An 18,031-nucleotide genomic window follows, 5' to 3' on the forward strand; every position below is an offset into this window, starting at 1 on the left:
CCTCGCGGGACACGGGACGGTCAGTAGCCATGCAGAGCGCCGGTCCCGGTGGCGCCCCCGCCCTGCACCTCCTGGCCACCTATTTCCTCGACAGCATCCTGGGTGGGACCGGGGATCACGGTAAGTGGCATGATGGGGGGGGGGCGCAAGGACCCTTTCCTCTGATTTTCCACGCGGGTGTGGGACCCCGAGAGGCGGGATGGGGGCGCTCGCTGGAGTGGTACCCTAGACGGCGGGTGTGGAGGGGAGGGTTCCTCTCCATCCCGTTGAGCGCGGGAATGGAGCCTCGTTCGGACAGATGGACGGACGGACCGAACCGGGGCTGTTTCTACGCGCGTGGAAGTGGCTTCCAGGGCTTGCGCGCTCGTGGAAACGGCTTCCACGGGTTCCATGCGCGTGGAAACGGCTTCCACGGGTTCTATGCGCGTGAAAACGGCTTTCAGGGCTTCCACGCGCGTGGGTCGGTCCCGAAGACCAGCCGGGACCTCTTGTCTGGGGGAGGGAGTCTTGGGGGAGTAGTCGATGCAGAAGGAGATCCCGCTTTGCTTCCTCTACGCAGCCGGCGGGGACGCCGCAGAGAAACGCCAGCCTCCCGGACCCCTCCTGCAGCAGGTAGCGCGGGGAGGAAAGGAAGAAGCGGAGTCGCGGCGGAGGGAAAAGCAGCAGGCGCCGGGCAGCCGAGCGGACGAAGGACAGCCGGGCGAGAGAGGGCTTATTCCCGGCCCGGCCGCCCCCCCATCCAGCGCCCGCGAAGCGACGGAGCGGCAGAAGCGCAAGCAGCGCCGCTACCGCACCACCTTCAGCCACGTCCAGCTGCAGGGCCTGGAGGGCGCCTTCCGCAAGTGCCACTACCCCGACGTCTTCACCAGGTGGGGGGGGGGCTTTGCCGGAGAATCCTTTCTTTGGGGCGAGAGGAGGAGGAGAAAGAAGGAGCAAGGAGGCGGAGGAAAGAGTGGGAGAGGGAGAAGAAAATGAGGAGGAGGAGGAGGAGTAGAAAGTAGTAGTAGTAGGGTTTTGGTAATAGTCTTGGTTGGGGATGGAGAAGTTTTAATCTCTAGAGTAGGGTGATACATGGGGTGCTGTTCAGAAACTTGGGGACGGGTATTTTCTGCCTCCTCTTGAGAGAGGCGGCTTTTGATAAACCATGGTTAAGCAAGCCAGCTTGGTTAGTAATCCAAGGGCATTGCCAGTTCATCTCATACGCTTAGCCAACTTTGGGGGCTATTTTCCCCGTTTAACTTGGCATTGCAGTCTTGAGAAGTCTGAAAACCCCCAGGTGTATCATTGGGTGGGATTTGGGGAGTCTCAAAATTGTCTCAATATTAAGATGTCTTTGACTTTGTCTTTCAGGGAAGAACTGGCCCTACAGTTAGACCTTACAGAAGCTCGAGTCCAGGTAAGGGACAGCTGTGTCTTTCCTTCTGGGTTGAGCATGAACTAAGGCAATGTTACTTATCCAGCGATCAGAGACCAAAACTTCTACTGGAATCCAAGGAGAGTTACTTATTTATTGAATACGTTGTTATTCTGCCGCAGATGGGGTTTTTTAAGACTCTTGTTGGCTTCCGCAGAATAAGTAATACAGTTAAAAACATCCACAGTACAATTTTAAAGGCCTGACAGTTATAAATAGGAACAAAAATAATAAGCAGCATTGTGTAGAAGACACTGTAATAAGGTGAAGGATTTAGGTACCGTAGCATTTGTTATCTGTTGCGATGTTAAGATGACATTACAAAGGGGCTTCACTCGAAGGTTATGGCCCTTGCTAAAACCACAATCTTCTGGAAGTGTGTAAAACTCACTACCAGATTTAGTAGGAAAGCTTAGCTTCATTTTTAGACATGTAGAGAGGGAGACACAGAAACTGTCGGTTTTTCCTCCTTTTCTAGTTGAGCTTAGCTGGGCTGAAAATAGGAAGAGAAAGGAATTGAAGGTAAAGGTTCTCCTGAAACATATGTGCTAGTCATTCCTAACTCTAGGGGGCAGTGCTCATCTCCGTTTCAAAGCCAAAGAGCCAACACTGTCGAAAGACGTATCCATGGTCATGTGGCCGGCATGACTAAAAGCCAAAGGCGCACGGAACGCTGTTACTTTCCCACCAAAGGTGGTTCCTATTTTACTACTTGCATTTTTACATGCTTTCGAACTGCTAGGTTGGCAGAAGCTGGGACAAGGAACGTGAGCTCACTCCATTACGCAGCACAAGGGATTCGAACCACCGACCTTTCTGATTGACAAGCTCAGCGTCTTAGCCACTGAGCCACCATATCCCCTTGGAAAGGAATTAGGATTTCTGATTCATTCTCTCTTCTGGGTTTGGAAGAAGATGCCCAGGATAAAGAAATTTCAGCTTTGAATGATATGCTGAGTCTTTAAATGTCTTGTCTGAAGTTGTTACCCATTCATTTCCAAGTGGCAGTGGCATCAAGCTAACCACCTTTAATGTTTAATCTTGCCTGGAACACGTAAAACCCATCAGTGGGGTAGAAAAGCTTCCAAGAGAGGAGACAACAATGGAAATGACAGACAATTGGTTTAATCTTTCTCCTTCTGTCCTGGCCACTTCAGGCCCAATTGAGATTGTAACAAACTGCATCCCTGTTTGGTTTGGTGGCTGCAATGTCTCAGATAGAAAGTCCCTACAGAGAATGATGAGGAGAGCGGAGATGATTATAGAAAGCTTGCTTCCCGTTATTCAGGATGCTGCTTATAAGCGCAATGTGCTTAGAGTTCAAAGCATTGTTAGAGACCACACACATACACTCTATGGTCTGTTTCTGTTGCTCCCCTCTGGGAGGAGGTTTCGAAGTATTTCTAGCAGGACTACCAGATTCTGTAACAGCTTTGTTCCCTGTGCCATCCATCTGGTAAAGTCACAAGATTTGTTTCTCTCGCAATGTACAGGTATACATCTGAACTAGACTGTGTTGTTTCTCTGTGTCATATATGTGGGTATATGCATAATTTTGTCTATTCTATTCTATTCTTCTTTTCTTCAAAGGTCTGGTTTCAGAACCGAAGGGCGAAGTGGAGGAAACGGGAAAAAGCGGAGATTCCAGGAAACAGGGCTGGCATCTCCTGGACCCCTCCTCTGGGTTTGTACTTGGACATCCCACTGACCCAGACACCCCTCTTGGACTCCACCTGGAGAACATTGCCCATTTCTGCCATGGCTGTGCCTCCTATGACCCCAGCATTCAGCCCAACAACTTTGGCACCATTCGGCATTGGAAATTTTGCCTGGATGTCGCTTTTCCGAAATTCAGTGTTAAGCCCACAACTTGGAAGGTAACAGTTCAGTGGTGGGTTCTTAACCGGTTTACTACCGGTTCGCTGAGAGGGCATTTTGCTATATTAATGATTACACTGGGAATTGTACTAGTTGCTAAGAAAGTTTTGGAGATACATATAATCCCCGTTAAAATGTTAAAATCACATACTGGGTATGTTTAGTTTAATGAAAAGAAGGACTAGGGGAGATATGATAGCAGTGTTCCAATATTTGAGGGGCTGCCACAAGGAAGAGGGAGTCAAGCTATTCTCCAAAGCACCTGAGGGCAGGACAAGAAGCAATGGGTGGTAACTAATCAAGGAGAGAAGCAACCTAGAACTAAGGAGAAATTTCCTGACAGAACAATTAATCAGTGGAACAACTTGCCTCCAGAAATTATAAATGCTCCAACACTGGAAGTTTTTAAGAAGAGATTGGATTACCATTTGTCTGAAGTGGTGTAGGGTTTCCTGCCTAAGCAATGGGTTGGACTAGAAGACCTCCAAAGTCCCTTCCAAGTCTGTTATTCTATTCTATTCTATTCTATTCTATTCTAAATCTAGGACAGATAGTGGAGTAGCTTTCACAACCATATTGGATGGAAAATGTGGGAGAAATAGCCTTGAAACTGGACTTGTGTTTCGGTGTAGCCTCCTGTATCTTCAAGAACTAAAATCTTTCCAACTTTCCAACCGTTGACAACTTCTTTCTGTCCTCTTCCTTCTCAGGTTTCTTAGTGCATTAAATCCTTGGATGAGCCCCACCTCAGTTCTAACGAAAGCTCCCACCAATGCTGTGGTCACCACCTTCACGGATCCTATCCTGGCTGAGACAAAAAACTCAAATACTGCAGACCTGAGACTGAAAGGCAGAGACTGTTCTGGCCAGGTGCCTCCTTTGAACCCAACGCCGAATCACAGGAGTACTGAGAAGGTCTTCTACTGATCAACCAGAGGATGATGTCTGTTGGCCAAAGAGAGGCACCAAGGTCTCTCATAACCAAGACAGCCTGGTTCTACCCCTTGGTCTATGCTGTGGCCATTTACAATTCATTGCTTTCCATGTCTGGATCGCCCTTTAAGAAAGATTGTTTTTTTTTTAATTATTTAAAAGTGAGGGAATGTTGCAATGGATGGATGGATGGATGGATGGAGGGTGTGTTAATGAAGAATGAACACTCCCAAGGAAAGTTGGGGCTTAAAAAAATCTTGCCAGTAGGATGGGCCTTGTTTGTAAGATTTTTGGGAAGAAATCAACCGATGGAACAGAAGTTACCTTCGGAAGTTGTGGGAGCTTCATCACTGGAAGCTTTCAAGAAGAGACTGGACTGCCATCTGTCAGAAATGGTGAAAGGCAGGGGTTCCCAAACTTTTTGAAGAGGGGGCCAATTCACGCTCCCTCACACTGTTGGGGGGTTGGACTGGGTGGGCGGGCATGGCTAGGTGGTCATGTGACTGGGTGGGCATGGCAAATTTAGCAGTTTATTTTACCTTTGTCCTTGCTGTACATGCTCAACCCAAGGAATCTATTTACTTAAGAAACCCCCCCCCCCAAGGGAAAATCAACACACACACACACACACACACACAAACACACACACACACAGAGCCTCCAATGGTGAATTAAGGAGGGATAATGTCCCTCAGACTGTTGGGAGCCCGACTATCATTTGGGGGGGAAATGAACAAATTTCTATCAACACTGCACGTATCTTCATTTGCCGTGCAAAAAAGCATGACATAATACAATATTTAAAATGAAGAACAATTTTAACCATCATAAATATACTACTAATTCAATGGGAAGTGTGGGCCTGCTTATTTGGGATTACAGGGCTAAAGGTCTTTTAAGCCTGGAGGAAAATTCACAAACTGGTTTGCTTTTTGCCACACATGTGTATATACTCACATGAATATCTACCAAAATTGTTCAGCAACCAATTTGGTGGATGTACTTTATATATGGGAAGAATCAAAGCAGTGGGCGAATTATCCTTCATCAGGCATTATACTGTGGTTGCATTTGAATTAGTGTTAGCCAACTTCAGCTGATTTTGAAGAAGCTAGGAAAGGTGGAGATATGTCCCCCACCCACCCACTCACTCACTTTTAAAGCACTACTTTAAAAGCAGTGCCTTCCCTACTCACCCACCCACCAGCCCTGGACCACATGGCTGTGAAAAACATCTGAAAGGCTGTTTTTAAATACTTTAATGACTTTTAAAGACCTTTAATGACTTTTAAAGTCTCTTAATGGATCACATGGCTGTGGAAAACACCTGAAAGGCTGTTTTTAAAGACTTTTAAAGCACTTATTTATAAGCTCACAGCTACTTTTCATCCCACCACTCTACAGGCTGATACTTTGCATTGGTGGGCTGTATCCCACATATGGGCCATAATTTGAGGATGCCTAGTGTAGGGTCTCCTGCTTGGGCATGGGATTGGACAAGATGACCTATAAGGTCCCTTCCAACTCTGTTATTCTGTTATTCAGTGGAATGGCTTGCCTTCAGAAGTTGTGGGAGCTTCATCACTGGAAGCTTTCAAGAGACTGAACTGCCATCAGTCAGAAATGGTGTAGGGCAGTGATGGCGAACCTTTTTTGGCTCGCGTGCCACAAGTGGGGGGAGAGCAGGGGGGTCGAGGGCGGGCGTGCCGCACCCATAATGCAACGCGTGACCCCACCACCAGTGCGCATGCGCGCACAACGCGCGACCCCCATTTTTAGATTTTTTTGCCCTCCCCAGGCTCCAGGGGCTTTATAGGAGCCTGGGGAGGGCGAAAAGAGCCTCCCCCCCCCCCCGGAGGCTTCAGGGACCGTCCGAGGCTTCCCTGATGCCTTCGGAGCGCTTAAAACGACCCTCCGAGCAACCCGGAAGTCACTTCCGGTTTGCTCGGAGGGTGGTTTTAAGTGCTCCGAAGGCTTCAGGGACGGTCCTTGAAGCCTCCGGGGGGGGGCTCTTTTCGCCCTCCCCAGGCTCCTATAAAGCCTCTGGAGCCTGGGGAGGGTGAAAAATAGCTTTCAAAAAGGTGAACTCAGCTGGCGAGCGTGCGCATGCGCGCTGGCCAGCTGACAGGGCAGCGCCTCGCGTGCCCTGACAAATGGCTCAGTGTGCCACTTGTGGCACGCGTGCCATAGGTTCACCATCACGGGTGTAGGGTCTCCTGCTTGGGGGGGGGGGGGTTGGACTAGATGACCAACTCTGTTAATCTGTAAAGTACAACTTTGTTTCTTTTTGGAAACCAGTGATACCACTCTGAACCCATCATGAAAGGAACATATGCTTCAACAAATTCCTATTTTATAAAGCAAGGAGCATCCACCAATATTACTGTACCGTATCAAGGAGAATGTATGGCTAAAGTTGAGGAATTCTGGGGAAAGGAACGGAATTGCAACACAACATTTTTATCCTAACTGTAGTGATTTAAACAATTAGCTCAAATGAGCTCAAAATAACATTGCCTAATCCCTTGGCTACGTCTTTATTTTCTCAGAGTCAAACGCCCCAAATTATTTAGCGTTTGACTTGAAACAGGCCTTCTGTTCTTCAGCCTAAGTATGAAATGTTTTCATGGTAGCAGAAAAAGTAGTCTTGATGTGACGTGTGGAGCCTTTGGTGCAGGATGCATGTAAAATAGGTTACATTTTAGATCTTGCAATTAAAAAAAAAGCTTATGTTTGATGGTTGAAGAATTGCTACTTATTATGTTTGGCTTTTATAGGGACATGGTGGCTCAGTGGCTAAGACGCTCAGCTTGTCGATCAGAAAGGTCAGGGGTTCGGCGGTTCAAATCCCTAGTGCTGTGCAACGGAGTGAGCTCCCATTACTTCTCCCAGCTTCTGCCAACCTAGCAGTTTGAAAGCATGTAAAAATGCAAGTAGAAAAATAGGAACCACCTTTGGTGGAAAGGTAAAAGCGTTCCGTGCGCCTTCGGCGTTGAGTCATGCCAGCCACATGACCACGGAGACGTCTTCAGACAGCGCTGGCTTGTCGGCTTTGAAATGGAGATGAGGACCATTCCCCCTAGAGTCGGGAACGACTAGCACATGTGTGTGAGGGGAATCTTTACCTTTACCTCTATGCTTGGCTTTAGGATGTCATAGGCAACTGTATAATGCTAGTTTGAATTCAAAACAGGTCGGATGCAATCAGATGAATAAAAGGAGAAGATTTAATTTGGACAAGTTAATCCAATAGTAATGCAGATCTGTACATTCAAAGTTAACAAGGGCACTGAAAAAAGTGACTTACGGCTATTTTTCAGAGTTACGACCGTTGAAACAGTCTCATGGTTCTTGTGATGGAAATTCAGGTGCTTGGCAAGTGGCTCGTACTTACCACCACTGCAGTGTCCCAGGGGTCATGTGGTCCCCTTTGGCGTTCTTCTGACAAGCAAAGTCAATGGGGAAGCCAGGTTCACTTAACAGTTGTGTTACTAACTTAAAGCCCGCAGTGATTCACTTCTCAATTGTGTCCAGCAAAATGGTAAAATGGGGCCAAAATAAACTTAGCAAAGGTCTCACTTAACAACAGAGATTTTGGGCTCAATTGTGGTCATATGTTCCAGGAATACCTGTATCTTTGTGATTCTTAAAAAATTCACTTAACAACCAGGGAACAGCCAGTCATTAATTGCAGTGATTCACTTAACAACTGTGGCAAGAAAAGTCATAAAATGCGGTAAAGCTCACTTCACAAACGCCTCGCTTGATAAAGAAATGTCGGACTCAATTGTGGTCGTAAGTTGAGGACTGTCTGTTATCTACCTAACCACCGAGACCTGTAAACTGGGGTATGACTTAAATTACTGGGTGAACTGAGCTGATAGGTTCTTTAATAAACTGTGATAAAACAAACCATCTTAGTGTGATGTGTGTATTTCGGCAAGTCACAGCCTCTCAGCCCTAGGAAATCCGTTGACGTAATTTCCAGGAGTCAGAACCGACTCAAAGGGGCCCACAAGAACCCCTCTGCTTTAGAGCCAAATCATGTCTTATCGTTATAACTTTCCTAACTTAAATATGTCCTAAACCAACTTCCCAAGGCACTTTTTAACTGCAAACAGCAGACTGAAAAATATACTTTTCCGTTAAGCTTCTTAAGAAGTACATTTGCAAAATGAGGAAGGGAGAAAGTCAGTGCCAGAATTGCTCTCTTTTCAAGGCCTTAACACACACAAAAACCTCTCATGAATACGTCAGGTTTCTTTTCTAAACTACATTGTTCTTGGCATTAATAAAAAATATTCCTCTGCTAAATAATTCAGTTCCTATAGAATAGCGCAAACCAATTGTGTTTGAAGAAATGGTAACTGGAATCACAAAAATTAGTATGCTTCCTATGAAAAACTTGGGAGAATTAATCATTAATATCCATGCCAGCTGCCTCAGCCACTCCCCGCTGATCCAATTTATCATGTCCATAAGCAAGATGGAGGGGGGGAGCAACCGGGATAACACCACGGCGTGGGGAGCGGCAGCTGCAGAGACTCCAGGCCGGGCGTCCCGCCACCACTGCCGACCACACCCATGCCGGCTGCAGAGACCCCATGCCTGGCGTCCCGCCACAGCTGCTGACCACACCCATTCCGGCAGCCGCCGACGCTCTCCATTCTCCTTTCACCACCAACCGCCCCATTTCACTCACGATGTTCCGGCTACAAGGCAGGACATCGCAGCTCAAGGGTATCCCCAAGGTCCCAGGAAGTTCTCATAGCTGGACCTGGAACCAACGATGGGATAGGGTACCCCTGCAAGCCTCAAGAAGGACAATCATCTCCCCCGAAGCTCTCCTCAAATGTGACAGGACACCATCTTGGGCATGTGTAGTAAGAGTCTTTTTTGAGATCTGTAGAGACAAAATGTGGCTCGTAGCAACTTTGTGGGAATTGGTTCACCCAATGGTTTGCCCAGCCAAGTTCTTCTATTCTGAAATGAATAAACACCAAATCCTGTCCCAATCTTGTGTGTTGTTTTCCCCCAAATAGGCTTGTTCTGAGCACAATTGATGGAAGAACTGTGTGGCGAGAAGGGAGGGGGTGGAAAAAAGAGAGAAATGTGCAAATAGCAAGCCAGGTGCTTGGAAGACAGACAAAAGTCGCCCCCTGACTCACAAATGTGTATTCAGAAAAAAGTATTCATGAAGAAAATTAATTTAGGAAGTTTGTGGCCCTGATTCTTTTCTAAGTCCTTAAAAAAGAAAAAAAGATTAGAGACTTCTCCTTTTTCTTTTTTTACTCTGGCAATTTCTTAAACTTAATTGTTTAAGAGTAATTGGAAAAGGCGCTCTAAGCTTTCGAGATAAAAGATTTTCTCCCCAAGTCTTGTGAACGAAAAAGGCGCACCTGCCTTGGCCGTCCATGGAGCAAAGCTCACAAGGATTTGGAGAAGGAGAAGGGGAAGAGCAGAGGTTAAGCACCCCCAGTCAGAAACCTCTGCAAAGGCCCTGAATTGAGGGCTGAGTTAACGTGGCATTCGCCAAAAACACAGCCAAAGGTTAGTTCAATCCATCAGTGTTGAATATGGCAGGTCGATTTGGAACAGAGCGATGCTTTAAGGAAATGATGTGGCTTCAGAACTTGGGAGGGTTGCGTCGTTAAGATTAATAAGCCATTGATCCAGCGCAACCAAAAAAATCTGGTGTATTTTCCTTAGGTCAAGACTCCATACAAGAGGTGAGCTCCAAAAACAAATGAACTATGTATCTATACCCATGTTTCTCAACTATTCATCCAACCATCTATTCATCCATCCATTTATCTCTCTACACCAATGTTTCTCAATTGTCCATCCATCCATCTATCCATTTATCTATCTCAATCAGTGTTTCTCATCCATCCATCCACCTGCACCAGTGTTTCTGGCTGGGCTAGAAGGGAGTGGGGCTTTGCTCTCTGTTTACACGCAAACTCCTTCTAGCCCTGATGATGTTATCTATTGGATCATGAAACACTTGCAAGAAAACAACCAAGCACAGTAAAGGAAGTGATTTAAGCAAAGTACCGGGACCAAGACTACTTGATGCATTGATACAGAAGAAGGAAGACGGGGAAATCACATTTGTGCATAACTTTACAGACTTGGCAATCAACCGCCCAGATACGATATTGTGAACTAACGCAGAAGACTGCAAGACAGCTGGAATTATAGACTCGTCTGGTTCAAACAAGGGGCTATCGGTAAAATGAAGAAAAAAAAATATTGTGTTTTGCAAGCGTCCAGTTTCAGCCAGAGGCTTTTGACAAAAGTTGACTTTCACGCCCAATTAACCCAAATAATTTCAGTTTTCTGGTTTCACAGAAGCTGATCCAGACAACACCTTATCTGCAGTCTCATTTTAGCGCTGACCAAAATCACAGGGTTAATGTTGGTGGAAGAAGAAATGGCGGCGTTACTTCTGACTTTGCAGAAGTCACAGTAAACTGACAAATAAACAAAGGCTAGATAGAAAAAGGAAACAAGCCATGAATTGGGGGAAAGTGTGAATTAGCTAAGCAAACACATCCAGAAAACTCACCCTGCTTGGCTTCTCAGCCCAATGCAGGGTGTTTCTAGAGACGAGGAAGAGAAGAAGAAGGGCAGGGAGGGAGAGGGGGGGGGGGAAGAAAAGGGAAGGAAAGAATAGATGAAGAGGAAAGGAAAGGACAGCACAGAAAGGAAAGGCAAGGAAGAGAGGAGGAGAAGGAAATCTCCCAGCTGAGCTGCTCAAAGCCACCTGCAAGCCAGACAGGGACTATTCATTCTTCAAAACAATCATTTTAACGCAGTGAGATCATTCCCCCAAAACTACAAATGCGCCAGAAGATTGCTGGAACACACATAATCAAAACGTGAGCAGAGAAGAGGCTTTAAGTGGGTGAGCGAAGGAAATAAAAATGCAACAAACCAAACAAATGTTAAAATAATTTCACGAGCGATTTCCCTTTTGGGGGGGGGAGAGGGAACGCAAGACTACTTTGGAAATCACTTTCCACTCCTCATCCTTTTATTAGACAAAAAAAAAATTAGCCTCCAATCATCCATGAAAAAAAGGCAACCCATTATCCGTTAGGAGAGCTGTCAAACTTGACAAGAGAAACCAAACCGATCCAGGACATTTAGTACATAATCAAAGTAAACTTTTTCTCCCTGTTTGTGAATCTGATGCATTCTGTGTGTTTAGCATCCTGCCCAGATCCAACGGACCTAACCTTGTCACCTAGATGACAATGCCAAACAGATTGGCCGTCTTATTTTTCCGCCCCGACTCAGGTACAGCCGTTTAGTATTCCGTAATGGAGTTAGGAATAATTTACGGGGAGATAATTCTGTCGGGCCTGAAAGGGTCCGGCCTCCCAGTGGTGTGGGGAAATAGAAGGAGCTGGCAAGGAAATGGGGCGTGAGAATATTGCTCTTTTAAGTAGAATTACAAAATGGAAATTCAAGAGGCAGGCATTACAAAACCCAGGGCTCTCTGTTATTCAAACCTTTTGATGTTTTTTTTTTCCCCCTAGCCATTTTCACCGTACAAAAAAAAAAAAAGATTACATTAGCTCTTCGAGCTTATTTGGAAGGCAACAAAAGTTTTCAAGGGTGTACAGGGGGTTCGGAGTAGTTTTTTTTTTTTTTAAGAAAGATAGGGGATCCTGGCAAGATAAAGAATATTGTTGGAAGAAACGTCCATCTGGGTTCAGTTCCAACTGGAACTGGAAACACGGAGGCTGTTTAGAAAGATGGTTTAATGGTGGATAACATGGTTTGCGATCCTGGGCAAAAAGGGCACATGGGTGATAAAGAGGTTTTTACCCTCTGTTGGGCTTTGAATTTGAGCTTGTGTTCTGATTGATTGTCAGACTCCCATGGAGTCATGCAGGGGTAACTGATCCCCAATAGTGAGACAGTATCTGTAGCCAACATTCATCATTGTGTCTGGGAATTCACTAGGGATTCAAACCGCCAAACTGCTGATCTTTCTGATCGACAAGCTCAGCGTCTTAATCACTGAGCCACCGCATCCCTAATGCCCATAGGTCACAGCCAATTAAATTAGTGACTTTAATATGTTACAAAGCTTAGCGTGAGTATGTTGAACATCAATACACCTCTCTACATATTTGATTTAGTTCTTAATTATATATTGTTTGTGCTACACTCTTGTCAACAAACCCTTGTAAACTGAAAGCATTTTTAGCCTCTCACTTCTCAGCATATTAGTTAACTTTTTATGTACAATGTAAGAGTTGTGTGCCTTTGCTTGGGTGAAAATGGAATTTGGGCTCCTAATATCCTGCATAAAAGCAAACATTTTAAGCCCCAATCCTTGAATGACCACTCTTCTAGTGACGCCAATTTGCCTTTGTCCCTGCAAAACGGTTTCGAAGGGACAAAAGTGAGGGTTTTGCCAACGCTGAAGAGTTGCATTTGCTGTAAGTAATTTAAATGGAACTCGATTACTATTGACGGATTTATTCTGTTTAGTCAATAATAGGTGGCTTTAAAGCAAAGCCCTATCAATTTTGGTTCAGCAGTTCTTTGTATCCATTGGCCTACAGGCCCCCCTCCTGAATTTTAGCAATTTGTCTTTGGGGGAGGGGGGACACAGACTATGTTTCATTAAAGTGGCCATGATGAAAGTCGCTCATCTTTTGAACGAAAAACAAAGGCTGGAGTTTAAAATAGGCCATGCGACTCATTTAGGTGCCAGTGGGGGAGTTTCGGCTTTGCATTCTTCAAACAGTAGTTCAGCCGTAGTACATAGCAACTCGGTGTGGAAATGAAAGAGGCAATCAAAAGAAGTCCTAGGGAAAAAAAGGCCTCCAGAAGTTCTTGTTTCCTGAAGTTGTGGGTGCTCCATCACTGCAGGTTTTTAAGGGAAGACAATCTAGATCGTTTCAGTTTTGTGAAAATCTCCAGTGATGGAGGATTTGAATGGTATCTCCTGCTCGAGAAGGGGATCAGAGTAGAAGACCTCCAAGGTGCCTTCCAATCTGTTACTCTATGTCCTATGTTCTGAGTTTGAGGATGCGGAAGGAGAGCTTGGGTGCCGAAGATAAAACAGAAAGTTCCTTCTGATTTCCAAACTTGAATTCGAATCTGGCTGCTAGACAGATCCAAGGACAGGCTGAAAAGCAGGTGGGTCCAAAAGTGTTCTGGCCTAGGCCTCCCAAGATCATGAAGCCGACTCCTCATCCTGATAAAACTTCTTTTATTTAAGTTAAAGCAGTGGTGGGTTCCAGATCCCATTCCAACCGCTATAGTCACATGATCAAAATTCAGACACTTGGCAACTGATTCATATTTATGACGCTTGTTATGTCTCAGGGTCATGTGTTCCTTCGAGACCTTCTGATAAAGTCAGAAGCCAGATTTACTTAACAACTGTCTTACTAAATGTTTATGGAGATTCTCAGTCATCCAGTCATGGTTGTCCCAAAGATGGTTTTTTTCAAGAGGGAACTGGACTTTCTGGTTTCTCTTTGAAGATGTTTCACTTCTCATCCAAGAAGCTTCTTCTGTTCTGAGAGCAGAAGAAGCTTCTGAGAGAAGCTGAAGAAGCTTCTTGGATGAGCAGCGAAATCCCTTCAAAGAGAAACCAGAACTTCCAGTTGCCTCTTGGAAAAAAAAAAAACCTTTAGGACAACTGTCTAATTTAATAACTGTGGTGATTCACTTAACAAGTATGGCAAAGAAGGTCGTAAAATGGAACAAAATCCATTTAACAAATGTCTCACTTAGGAACAGGAATTTTGGACTCCGTTTGTAGTCGTAAATCGAGGATTACCTATTCTCATCTTCTTAACATGTTTATGGATTTTATGGAGGCCATCTAAATGTAATGAATACAGTATTTTTCATTCCAAGGAAGCATTATGATGTATATCAGAATGGCCTCTGTTTATTAGGAATATGTTTCCAAACTTAAATAAACTATCTTGATGGATTTGTCAATTCCCTGCTCCTTGAAAACCTTCAATTTATGGAAAAGCAAACATAAATGTTAAATTTTTTTTTTTGCCTTTTACCTTTTGGTGTGAAGGTGAACTCATGCTAGACCAAACAAGACAAGAGAAGAGAGAGAGAGAGACATGAAACAAACAGCATCAGTATTTGAAGAATTTCAAATTGTCTTCCAAATTGCTTCAATCATATCCGCTATATATATATATATATATATATATGTGTGTGTGTTGCTCTTAGCAACTGCAAAGTCGTACATTATTTTGAATTGCTAAAGAGATTATCTTTTGGGATCCACAGAGATTTTGACAAACACTAAAGGGGAGGAAAGATTAGATGGAAGGGAGAAGAGATGGAAACCGCCAGAAATTTGCTCCTATAAAAATGTTTTTATATTGGATCCAAAGATTTTTTTATTTCTCTGGGAAAAAAAAGAGACCGATATCCTAAAAATTAATTATTGGGGAAACGATTAAGCAGTTGTCTTAAGAATTGTAGAAAAGACGGTGAAAGGGACGTAGGTTGATTTTTAAACTGTTCTCTATTGGATTATTGCTGAGAGAAGAGCTAAAATTAAAAAATATATATCTTGGATCGGTTTTAACGCAAGTAGTCCTTGAGTTATAACCAGAGCGCTGTTTATATTGCTAACTGAAACATTTGTTCAGTGAGTTTTGCCCCAATTTTATGGACTTTTCTTGCCACAGTTGTTAAGCGAATCATTTACTAAGTTAGCAACACGGCTGTTAAGTGAACATGACTTGCCCATTGAAGCTGCTTGTCAGAAGGTCACAAAATGGGATCACCTCTCTCTCTCACACACACACACACACACACACACTCCACGACACTGCAACCATCATAAATATGAACCAGTTTCCAAGCACCTGAATTTTTGATCACGTGACCATGGGGATGCTGCAATGGTCATAAGTCTGAAAAACGGTCATGTCACATTTTTCAGTGCTATTGTAACTTTGGTCACTAAACAAATACTTACAACTGCTTCCTCCCTTTGTAGACTTGTAATAAATTTGCTATCCAATTTCAAACAAAGGCAAAGTGACTTGATGCCCGGAAGACAAACACAATGTTTTTCACTGCACTTTGATTACAGATGAGTCATTAAGTAAAATGATTAATCAGAAATCGATGTCACTAAGCCCTATCAAGAGACGATCCACCTCTTCGGATAGAACAGATACACCGTTTATAGGCTAATTGCGTTTATACTAACTCTGCTGGAAATTTGTGTGCAATTAAGCTCAGGTGATGACCCGCTCATACATACATATATTTTGCACTTTGTGTATCCGATAGCTTGTTCAGCAAATACAAAGATGAAATTAAGCCTTATATAAATTGCATTAGTGGCAATCGGCAAGCAGATGGGAGATCTCTCTGAATTTTAACACAGGCCCTTAGAACCTGTTCGGCTCTGTTAATTACTTGTTTTATCGGTCTGCAAATACTTTTTATCAGTCAATAGATACATTTATTTTTAAGGCCATAGAATTGATTATTCTGCCTGCTGGTTTTAAACAACTGTCAACTCTTTTGGCAGACCTACCTTGGTGACAGCCAAGCATGAAAATGTAAGAACATGTAATAAATCACTACTTTCTAGATTCTGGGCTTTGCTTTCAAATTCATCAGAGAGAGAGACAGAGACAGAGAAAGAGAGAGAGAGACAGAGAGAGACAGAGAGAGAGAGAGATGTATTCTAGCCAAAACAGAGCCACCATACAAACTTCTATAAAGATTTAAAGATGTAAGAATAATTAAACATGAGTTTCTTTCAACTTAAGATAACGTGTCTTGGCAACCTGATTCCAAAACAAATCAAAAAGTCAGTTGGCACATAATGGGGGGGGGGGGAATCTCTTTTAGCATGTAGAATTTGGAAGACCCACTGGGAGTGGCCATACTGGATTGGTAGAGGCAGTTTTATCTAAAGCCGTTTTTAGTGTTCCAATAATTATGCACAAAAAGAAATGTACTTGCTTAAGAGGCAAAACTTAGCTAGGGATTCCCTCAAAATCTACTTTTTCCATGCATCTTAAGATCACCTCCCATTCAAAGGTAAAAATAAAGATTCCCATCACACATCTGTGCTACTTGTTCCCGACTCTAGGGTGTGGTGCTCATCTCCATTTCAAAGTTGAAGAGCCAGCGCTGTCTGAAGACGTCTCCGTGGTCATGTGGCCGGCATGATTAAACGCTGAAGGTGCACGGGACACTAACCCTAACCTTTGCACCAAAGGTGGTCCCTATTTTTCTACTTGCATTTTTACATGCTTTCGAACTGCTAGGTTAGCAGAAGCTGGGACAAGTAACGGGAGCTCACTCCATTATGTGGCACTAGGGATTTGAACTGCCAAACTTTCTACAAATCGACAAGCTCAGCATCTTAGCCACTGAGCCACCGCAACAATTGATCAAATAATCATTTCAAGGACTTAAGAGGAAAGGCAAGATATAGATTGAACAGATAACCAATAACAGAATTGGAAAGCGCCTTGTAGGTCTTCCAATCCAACCCATTGCACAAGCAGGAGGACCCTATACCGTTTCTGGAGGAATGGCTGTCCAATCTTTTCTTGAAAACATCTAGTGATGGAGCACCCAAACACTGGTTAATTGTTCTCACTGTCAGGGAATTCCTCCTTAGTTCTAGGTTGCTTCTCTCCTTGATTAGTTTCAATCTGTTACCTGCCTTCTGGTGCTTTGGAAATATAAGTGGATCCCTTAAATAATTCTTTTATATTTAGGTTGCAAAAATATTGCTCATTGAAAGACGTTGTCTGCTGCTTTGGGGTATTTCTAAAAGCAGGTGAGTATGAAAACGCTGCTCCCTCTTGTGGGAGCGATGAACAGCTTCAAGCAAAGTAATCTGAGAGAGATTTACTACTGTAGTCATTCTGCCCAACAACTCTGGATTAGCCGGCCTTTTACACTCTATCCGAGCAACCCTATTAACAAGGGTTAACAAGGATGGACAAGGAGATAAGAATTTTAATGTCCGAGATCAGAAATGCAAGATGCTGCCGCAGCATTCTTAACAGAAGTAAGGGTAAAATCTCCAGATGAGATGGGACTTCACAGGCTGTCTCCCAGTGTCCAAGTGAATGTTACTCCCTTGTAACATGGCTTCGAACCTTATCCTTCAAAGGGTTAATAAAATGGCTTCAGCCAGGTAAAGAGTGCTCTTAAAAGAAAAGTTATTTCTTTTTGTTATATACAGAATGGCTTTTGGAGTGGTGTGATGTTCTGGAGGTGGAGCTCTTGCCTCACAATCAGGAAGCTGAGAGTTCAATCCTAGATAGAGGCAGGTATTTCTCTCTCTGGGCACAATGAGAATGTATGTGCTGAACAACACTCCACATTGGCAACAGGAAGGGCATCCAGCCATTAAACACTCTGCTAGTTTCATTCAGTTGCACAGAGTCCACCCCACAAGGGATTATGGGATCGTTAAAAGATTATGATAAACCGAATGGCTTTTCTGAATGTGAATAAGAAGCTATTTTACCCTTCTTAAATGTAAATCTCCAAACTCCTAAATTTTGTAGTTATAGGCCTTAACTGTCTTTGGTAGAATTTGTCTACTATGCTTATGTTCTCCTGCCCTGCAGCCTCTGCTTTAGACTTCAAACTCCGTAAGATTCTATCTGGAATCAGGAATGTCTATTCCTATTTTTGGCCGCTTCTAGAATTTCTCTAGGATAAAATAATTGCAAGCAATTTGATTTCTTACCATTCAGATGTGGCACAAGCTATTGTGTGGGAAACCTAGAGTAGGTTTAACTTAATTCT

General features: G+C 43.9%; 1 protein-coding gene across 1 annotated transcript; it reads left to right on the top strand.

Moving 5' to 3' along the window:
- LOC309397637 (homeobox protein ARX-like) lies at window positions 1–4,834 on the top strand. Its single transcript, XM_081963823.1, has 5 exons — window positions 1–120; window positions 560–869; window positions 1,351–1,396; window positions 3,005–3,291; window positions 4,003–4,834. Exons 1-5 carry the CDS (start codon window positions 30–32, stop codon window positions 4,217–4,219), a joined length of 951 nt encoding a protein of 316 aa, XP_081819949.1. The 5' UTR covers window positions 1–29; the 3' UTR covers window positions 4,220–4,834.
- The last annotated feature ends 13,197 nt before the right edge of the window (window positions 4,835–18,031 follow it).

This window comes from Natrix helvetica (genome assembly GCF_964273705.1).
Source record: "Natrix helvetica genome assembly, chromosome: 11".
NCBI classification, from domain to species: Eukaryota; Metazoa; Chordata; class Lepidosauria; order Squamata; family Natricidae; genus Natrix; species Natrix helvetica.